Genomic DNA, 9,826 nt, shown 5'->3' on the forward strand with positions numbered 1-9,826 from the left:
CGAGCACATTTGAGCTCGATTTGGTTCGATCGAGTCATAATTAAATTAATATGATTTTTATTTAAATGTTGTAATTTCATATTAAATATTGTATTCTATTTTAAATAATGTAATGTTGAAATTAAATTTTAATAAAATGTTGAATTTAAAAATTAAAAAGTTAAAATAAAATATACTCCTTCCGTCCACTAATTGTTGGCCTATGAGGCAAAACACGGATTTTAAGAAAAAGTGTAGTGAGTGGAGAAAGGGACCCACAAAATATATTGTTTATTAGTTGAGTGGAGAAAGAGACCCACAAAGTGTATAGTTTATTAGTTGAGTGGAGAAAAAATGTATTGTTTATTGGGACCCACCAATTAAAAAATTATAAAGACTTACTATAAATGGGTAGGACATAAATTGGTGGACGGACCAAAAAGGAAAGTAGGCCAACAATTAGTGGACGGAGGGAGTAATAAAAATAAAAAATTAAAACTTTTTTAGAGGTTCTTGAACTGTGAAGTTAAAAGCTCTAAGAGCACTCCCAACACAAATCCCAAAATTATGCTCCTATATTCCTCCCTAAAGCTTCCCTATTTAATTTTAGGATCTCGATTTTATAAATGCATATACCAGATCTCCTATTTTCTACATAAAAACAATATTTATGTGTGGGTCCTATTAATTATAAGCTTAAAATAAATTTAGGGTGGGTGTAAATTTAAGATCAGGGTGTGTGTAAATTTAAGATTGAATTTAGGTAGGTGTAAAATTTTTTGTGGGCCCCATTCAATTTAGTGGATCTGCTGAATGCATTTTTTATCTCATTTTCAATTATTTTAGCCTAAATTTAGAGTTAATGATGCATTTAGGTGATCTGTTGGGAGTGCTCTAAGGCGAGGACCACTTCCTTAGAGCCCTTGAACCAGAGATACTCTGATACGGTGATACCTAATCCTTTCGACCGGAGTGTTTCAATGAGCTTTAATTTCGGCAAATGTACATGAGAAAAAAAATGATAAAAGAAGATGAGTTTTTTTTTTTGTTCACATCACATTTTCGATCTTATATATAATAGAAAAATATTGTTTCTCTTATATAAAAATCTCTTTCATTTGCAAGCATTCTCATTGTATACATTTTTAGATCATACTTATATTTTAATTTTTACTCAATAATTCATTTAACAAATAAACAACCTAAAAACAGAAAATAAAATCACCTCATAATGAAATTGAGGCCTCGAAAGAATAAAAAAATTAGTCTGAGAATTCAAACTAAAGAAATTAAATTAAACCCATTTCCTGTTTTCAATTAGGTGACGCACATGATGGAAAAATAGGAGAGATGGTGCACAGCACATCCTAACTCCAAATCAAAGTCTACACAATGAAATTGAGCAAAGCAAACTAGAGGTCTCAATACATAAGCAAAAAAGCAAAGCAAATACAGAAGTCAGAGAAATGCGGGAAACAAGAAGAAGCATTCTAGTCGGCCTCAGCATCAGGCGCCTCGCAGATAGCCTGCTCGGCTTCCTGAACCTCCTTCTCCGTCTTCCTGCCTTTCTTCGATTTATAGTACAAGCTCATGAAGGTACCCACAGCTCCGTACTTTCTCCTAGCGTGTTCGTAGAGGCCAGCATCAAACATTCTCCAGAAGTTCTTTTCACTGAGCTCCGACACAGCATACTGCGGTTGGTATCCGTGGTTTTCAATCAACCAGCTCTCCATCCTACGGACTGCCTCAGACCCGTCGAATTCCTCACCTCTCAAGACTGGACCGGGGGCGTAATAGACTCCAACATCAGTGTACATTTGAGCATACTGGGTATCCCCCTGTCTGCGCTGTAGCTCAAATCCTGGCTCAGGATACACCATGGTTTTCACTGGGAGTTTGTACAGCCTGTGTGGGCAGAGCCAGATGGGATATACCTATAAAACATTCACTTGTTAGTACTGCATAATTGAAAAGCTAAGAACATCAATGGAACGTTGTGAGAGATCATGCATACCTCCATCTCTCTGTGGACCCATTCCAGAGCATCTCCCACCTTGTAGAGCGGGACGAGCATATCCTGAATGACGTGCATCTCATGGTAATAGTTTCTAATAGCATCGCCTTGAGTAGCCTTAAGGAGAGAAACCTTAGGGGGCATCAACCAACCAAAGAGAAACCTGAACCACCACTGGTCAGCAAAGGGAAGAATGAGTTTCCCCTCCCAGTACAAGCACCTAGTATGCCTGTGGTAGTATTCTCTCGTTGGGATATACTCCACAAATTCCCCTTTCTTCAACGCAGACTGAGCATGCTGGTAGAACCATGGTTTGAACCACCAGCCAACACTGTTGGTTTTGTTTCCCTTCTTTTTGGCTTCTTCCTTTGAAGCATACCTACCCGTCATGAAGACAGCTTCGGTCGGAGAGTAAATCATGGTTTCAACAAAGTCTGGTACCTTGTCTGGATTGTCCTGATCCCCATCCCTTGGTGCAAATGAATCAATATACCCTTGGGCAAGCTCCTTAAGATTACCCACTAAAGGCTTGTATGTTAACTTCATATACTCCTTTATAGGGATGAGCTTAATCTCAGCTGCAACAAGGAGTCCTAGTGTCCCCTGAGACCATGGGATTGCATAGAAAAGGTCGGAGTATTCATTGTCTTTCGTTGCTCTAACCAACCGACCATCTGCCAAAACAATTTCATAAGCCACAACAGTATCCGAGAACAGCCCATAAATATGGGAGCTTCCTTCGATACCGTACCCATTGATCAAACCTCCAACAGTAAGATCATCGAGCTCTGCAACAACTGCAAGAGATAGATTCATAGGAACAGTCACCCTGGAAATCTGGCCCATATTCACCAAAGGTTCAACTCTGGCTACCATTCTCTCCTGGTCAATCTCTAGCACATTTCTGAAGGCAGAGAGGTCAACCTCAAAATGGCGAGCACGCTTATAGTCCACATTGCGCATTCCAACAGCAATCCATGGCTTACGGGCTGTGCAGACTAAACCATCCTTCTTTGGGTTCCTCTCCTTGAGTCGCTTCACAACTTTTTCGACATTTTCGTCGTGTTCCTTCTGACGCTTCTTGAATGATTTGGACTCAGACCACACATCCCCAAGATATGTGAGGAAGTATAGCGTGAACGAAATTGGAAGGACAACAAAGATAACAATTATCCATCGGAATTGGACAAAGTAGTCCACCCAAATCTTCTTTCTCTTGGGGCGAAGGGGGGCCTCTAGATCTGACATTGTGATAAAGTAGAGGCCTACAAATATTGAAAACAGTATTAATGTGAGAAAAATAGCAAACAATGCTGAACAATATAATCATGTAACGATTTCATGACGTGCAGCAATCACAACACCATATCAATTCTAATTGAAGCATGCAGCCAATGCATTTTCCAAATATTACTATAAGCGCGCACCTAGATCTCACAAGTTTGTCCCTTCAGTAACACAGTAGATTGTAAACCAACAAAAAAACTTATGAGTATCAGCAAGGAAATTAGGTAATTTATGTGGGACTGGACACACACAATTAAACTAAGGATTACATCAGTCTTAAGCCACAACAATTTTGTAATGAAAAAACTTGACTCATCTTAAAGCATCCAAAGTTTATTTTGCAAGAAACATACACTCAACTTGCAACCAACAAAAACACTGATGATATCCTCTCAAAATGAACAACAGAAACTCTGGTGGTAATTAAATATCCAGCAACTCGATTTTGAATGTACTCCCTTGCATACTCGTGTCATTCTCAATTGGATACTAAAAGTCGGGATGGAGGGAGTAGTAATTTGAATGTTAAAGTTAAGTGTGGTAGGTTAAAAAGTGGAAATGTGAATAAAGGAAAAAACTTTTGCCATATAAGAAAAGTGCTAAAGCTTCGCAGGATAACTCAAAAAAGAATACTGCTCAAACTTCGCGTGACATCGGGTGACAGGGAGTATCATGTTTGTGTGTTTTACAAAGTTTTACACACAAAAAAATTGTACATTTTACAAAGTTTTATTGGTTTTTGTGTCTACGCATAGTAAAAAAAAGAAGAAGAAAGATGTCTGGAATAACAACAAAAGATGCCTTAATCAGTCAGGTTTGGTTGCAGAAAGCTTCAGCTCTTTAACGAAAAGAAGATTTTCCAAATTCAGCAGCCAAGTGACTCGAAAGATGCACTTATTTTGAACCAGAGTGTACAATGATGCATGAACTACCTAGATTAGCAAAATGAAGTATAGATGTAGCTCATTATTCACAGACAAGCGCATAAACACAATCAACATCAGAAACCCCAAATTTGACCAGATCGCGGCCAGAAGCAGTTGCAACTTGCAACTGCGACAGAAGAAATTAAATCTGATGCCATTCTAAAGATTATTTAAACAATTACATCATTATTATTTTCATAAGCACCAGCGCGGCAGCGCCATTTCTCAGTGAAGCAAAGTTCAAAAATTAAACCTCAAAACCAATACCAACAAAAATGCAGATTGATAGCCACAAATAACGAGAAAAAAACATAAATCCGACTTGAGAGAGAGAGAGAGAGAGAGAAAGAGAGAGTACCTCAGTGGTGAGTGGCGACTGTGAGCGACTGAAAATCAATGTGGAATATAGGCGTTAAAACGGAAGATATAAACAATATGAAGGGTATTTTGGGAATTTAAATAAATATTGGGTTGGTGGGAACTGGGGAGTGGGGACCTACGGAGAAAAATAATGGATTTGATTATATACTAGTACACGCGCCCGTGCGATGCACGGCCAACATCAAAATTAAATGATATTTTAAATAAAAAAGTATATCTATTTAATATATTCAAAATATAAATCATATTTTTAAAAGTGAAATATTTCACATCAATTAATTAAAAAAAATTATGAATACGAAAACATATGAATTTTTAACTTTATATTTTCAATATTTCAAATATCAATTAATTAATTTTAATTGATAATGAGTACAATACATAATAAAGATCTACAAAATCATCTATTTTTATATAGTTTAATACTCCCTCCGTCCACGAAAGAACTTCCTATCTTTCCTTTTTGAGACGTCTACAAAAAAACTTTCTACCTATTTTTAGACTATGTCCCACCACTTATAATTACTCTTACTTTTCACTTTTCACAACTCTCAATATTAATTATAACACATTTTCATCACTCTCAATACACTCAACTACCATTTATTCACTCTCAATACACTCAACAATTTTTTTTTTCTAAAAACTCATGTCACTCCCTCTTAGGAAGTTCTTTCATGGACGGAGGGAGTATATTTTTTGAATGCATATTTAAATTATCTTTACTCGATCATTTTGTCTAAATAATTTTTTTACAAATAAAGTTCTCAAAATTCTGATTTTGCAAAAAGAGATAGGATTTATTTTCATAAATAATAATTGCTCAATTGATTAAGTTTAATTTTATACTCCCTTCTTCCCACATTAATAAGCCATAAGGGCCGGACACAGATTTTAAGAAATAAATAATTTATGCTAATAAAATAAGAAAGAGAGTACTTGTTTTTTTTTTAAGATATGTTTTTCAAAAAAGTAAGAGAGATAATTATGAGTGGATCACATTGACATATGATTTAAATAATGGGTTATATGATTGCTATGTAATAAGCTTCCAATTTAGGAAATGACCTATTAAAATGAGACGTCCAAATAAGGAAATGTGACCCATTAGTATGCAACAACGGGAGTAATAGTGAATAATAATGTTCCGTTATTTTAGTTGGGTTTCGATTTTAATAAAAAAAAATGATTTGAATATATATGACAACATTCATATTTATATGCATTTAAATTTTAATTTGTATTTTTTATAGACAAATAATTTTTTTATCAATCGATTAGTGGAAAAAAATGGGGTTGAACATGGTATAATTACCATTTAAATTCAAATAGACGTGCTACTACAAAATTAAACTGTTCAATTTACTTTTTTATTCTATTTCTAAATAGGATCAATAATGATTATCCGATTAATGGTTTTTCAATGGTAATTTTGATGCTTAATATATACGTAATCTAACGTAAAATTTAATTAAAAATAATAATAGTAGATATGTTAATATAAGTAAATATAAAAAAATAACACAAACATAACTACAAATATAATATTTAAGATGATATAATTAATTATTAATCTATAAATTTATATTAAAAATATTTTAACCTCTACTTCAAAAATAATATTTTTAAATTAAAGAACTTTGAAATGAGCTAATATAATAAAAATATAAAATAAAATTATTTTTAAAAAGAACAATAAAACAACCGCAAAAAAGAAGAAGAAGAATGGACATAGGAGAGAGGAGAGAGAAGAAAGGAAAGAGAAAAAAATTAATTTTTTGATTTCAAACTACAATAACTTTTTCGAGTTAATTTTATTTTATGTAATTTTTACATCAAATTAAAGATCTTGTCATGATCTTTAATTTAACATCCATATTAAATATTTTTCATGAAGAGAATTTGATGATTTTTAAAAAGAATAAAAAAAGAAAGTGAGAGAAAAAAAATTAGTGGATATCAAAAAATATTATAGATTGTGACTTGTGAGAAGTAAGAGAAAGTGACAACGTGTGAATTGGTTAGCTAGGAGAGAGAAAGTGTGATGAAATAAGTGATAAGGAGAGAGAAAAATTGGCGGGTAAAACTATCCGTTGAAAACTGGTGTTTCATATATATATAGATTAATTAGATCTGCCTTGTCTAGATCCCAAGTGTTGATTGATTTAATTAATAGTATTTGATTAATGTTGCTGTAATATAAATTTGCATTAAAAAATAAATATTTTTTCAGTATTTTATTGAGGGCTTATATAGCATTATTGTTTTCCAAAAGGATGTGCATGTTTGAGTAGTGCATTTAATTATAGTCCTCTGTCCTATTATAGGTGGTCTATTTTTATGAATGAAAATTTTTAATTTTTAAAAAAGTATAGGTCTTATCACTTTTAATTAATTTACATATTTTTTTTTATTTTTGTGTCGAAAAGTTTTGAGTCAATTATAGTAATAGTGTAACGAAAGAAGTATGAATTTTACAATTTGAAATGAGATTATCTGATTCAGTTATATGCGTATTGTATTAGCAATATTATTCTTTATAGTACTTAATTAAATAGAAAAAAATTTGCTCCGAATTTTTTATAGAAAAGGTTATGTATATTGAGGCGATTTAAATATTAGTAATTGGTCCTATGACAGCAACGATAGAGTAAAATTAGTAAAATGCAATTAAAACTAATGGGTCTGATTGATGTAATTTGAATGAGTAATAAATTAGGGGATCCTGTAGTATTTGAAATAATGATTGTGTCTCGTGACATATTCTTAGTTGTTGGGAATTGTAGTAAAAATCTATTATATAATAGGATTAAGCCTTAACCTATGTGGCATATCTAAAATCTCACAATTTCAAAATTTACCATATATAATCTTCATCATTTATTAATTAATTAACTATTACATTCTATATAAAGATTCATTAATCATAATAAATATAATTAATAATAAATGTATATATATAATAATATTAACATTACATATAATCTAAATTAATAAATTTTACTATTATTTATTTTTTCTAGATAAAAATTAGATTTATATGTCTGATAAGAAAAAAATTATAATATATATACGATAAATTATTTTAATTGAATGTTATTGATTAGATGTATATTTGTTATTAATTTTATATTTCTCAACAGCGTACATATTATATGTATATGTTGCAATATATTATATTGTGTGTATATATATATATATAATATTTATATTCTTAATTTTCAATAAAATTAATTTTAAATTAAGTTTGAATTGAGACATGCACGTATATGTAAATTATAAACGGGTCCGGTCATTGATTTACATGTTTGCATAATAAGGCACAAATTCTATAAACTGATTAATTTAAAACAAAATCTTATTTTATGTCTATCAAAATAATTAAAATTTTATTTTTATTTTTTATAAAATAAATCCATACATTTTATTTATATAGGGAAGAAAAATATATTTTTCATTTCTGCAAACTTTATTTGTTTCTGTTCGTCCATTACTATAATAATAATAATAATAATAATAATAATAATAATAATAATCTATTCTATAATACGATTAGACCTTAGCCTACGTGGCAGGCCTCAAATTCTTTCTTTTCAATCTCAATCTCCAACGTGGCATTTGAGAATCCAATCTATATATTCTCATTCTCACTTTTAAAACAAAAGTCACGCCTCCCTCTTCCTCACGCCTCCTTCTTCCTCACCCCATCGCCATCGTCCCTGAATCCGGTCGGCGCCGTCTCCCCCTTCACTGTCTCTCTCTTCTCTCAATCATTTTCTCTCTCTAAAGTCGATTGCACACTCAAATCAAGCCCTAATCCCCCCCTTAAACTGCCCGCCTCTCTCTGACCCCCCTTTAAATTCCGGCATCACCGCCGTCCTAAGGGCGGCGTTGCTCCGCCTCATCTCTGACTCCCTCTTCCATTCCTTAATTAGTTCGATTCAATTTCCACTTCTTAAACCCATGAGAATTCTCCATTCGAAGCAATTAATACAAGAGCCCTAAGATTTCTTTTTCCTATAACCCGTTGCCATTCCTTCTTCTAGACTCCGGCGAAATAGTCGCCGCTGAGCTTGCGGTTCATCCGCCGCCAAGTCACCGCTGAGCCCCGGAGTTCGTCCACCGTGTCGTCGACCCCCACCCCACCGACGACTTCTCTGTTTTGATACCTCCATTTCCGGATCTGCCGTGATACTTCCTACACACCTATGGTAAGTATTAAATTAGTTTCCTAATTTAATAACACGTTTCACTATTTTAAATATAGAATGATTATTATTTTAGAAAGAACAAATTTTGGAAAGAATTTTAACAATGGAAACTTATAACCTAGATTTTTAGCAGAGTTGTCAGAGCAGAGCTGCCAGAGCCAGAGCTAACCAGAGCAGAGCTTCCAGAGCAGAGGGCCAGAGCCAAGTTGCCAGAGCAGAGCTGCCAGAGCTAGCCAGAGCAGAGTTGCCAGAGCAAAGCTTCCAAATGAGAGCTGCCAGAGCCAGAGCAAACCAGAGCAGAGCTTCCAGAGAGCCAAGTTACCAGAGCCAAGTTGCCAGAGCAGAGCTTCCAGAGCAGAGATTCCAGAGCTAAGTCATTAAAGTCAGAGCCAGAGCCAAGTCGTCAGATCCAGAGTCAGAGCTAAGTCATTAGAGTCAGAGCCAGAGCCAAATCGCCAGATTAGGCCTTAGTTAATTGCATACCTACATTCTTAATCCTCGCTTTTTCGATATTTATAAGTTTTAATTGCATACCTAGATTTTTAGCTATAAATTCAGAGATGCCAGAGCAGAGCTAGCCAGAGCAGAGATGCCAGAGCCAGTGCTAACCAGAGTAGAGTTGCCTGAGCATAGCTGACAGAGCCAGAGCTAACCAGAGCAGAGGGCCAGAGCCAAGTTGCCAGAGCAGAGATGCTAGAGCAGAGCTGCCAGAGTAGAGATTCCAGAGCTAAGCCATTAAAGTCAGAGCCAGAGCCAAGTCGCCAGATCCAGAGTCAGAGCTAAGTCATTAGAGTCAGAGCCAGAGCCAAATCGCCAGATCCAGAGTCAGAGCTAAGCTATTGGAGCCAGAGCGCGGAGCCACACGCTAGAGACAATTCGCCAGAAGGCGGAGCTACTTAGCAGAGCGGAGCCAAAGAGTAGAAGTCTGCCCCAAGGAAGGAAATCCAGAGCTACTAGACAGAGCGGGATGATGAGGACAGAATCCAGCTCTGTAATTAGGGGACAACGACCTGACAAGTTATAATCTA

At 34.5% G+C, this 9,826-nt stretch overlaps 2 protein-coding genes across 2 annotated transcripts in view; both read right to left on the reverse strand.

The window, feature by feature from the left end:
* The window catches only part of LOC131025745 (uncharacterized), a 774,387-nt gene extending 764,962 nt beyond the window's left edge, over window positions 1–9,425 (reverse strand). Inside the window, exon 1 of the mRNA XM_057955532.1 lies at window positions 8,901–9,425. The gene's annotated coding sequence lies outside the window, so the exon portion shown is untranslated. The remainder of the gene's footprint in view (window positions 1–8,900) is intronic.
* On the reverse strand, window positions 1,254–4,704 carry LOC131026292 (delta(24)-sterol reductase). Its single transcript, XM_057956117.1, has 3 exons — window positions 4,565–4,704; window positions 1,994–3,258; window positions 1,254–1,913 (listed from the first exon to the last, which is right to left on the reverse strand). The coding sequence occupies exons 2-3, from the start codon at window positions 3,239–3,241 to the stop codon at window positions 1,470–1,472; spliced, it is 1,692 nt and encodes a 563-aa protein (XP_057812100.1). The 5' UTR covers window positions 3,242–3,258; window positions 4,565–4,704; the 3' UTR covers window positions 1,254–1,469.
* Window positions 9,426–9,826: the final 401 nt, after the last annotated feature.

The sequence above is a fragment of the Salvia miltiorrhiza genome, chromosome 5, assembly GCF_028751815.1.
Source record: "Salvia miltiorrhiza cultivar Shanhuang (shh) chromosome 5, IMPLAD_Smil_shh, whole genome shotgun sequence".
In the NCBI taxonomy this organism is placed as follows: Eukaryota; Viridiplantae; Streptophyta; class Magnoliopsida; order Lamiales; family Lamiaceae; genus Salvia; species Salvia miltiorrhiza.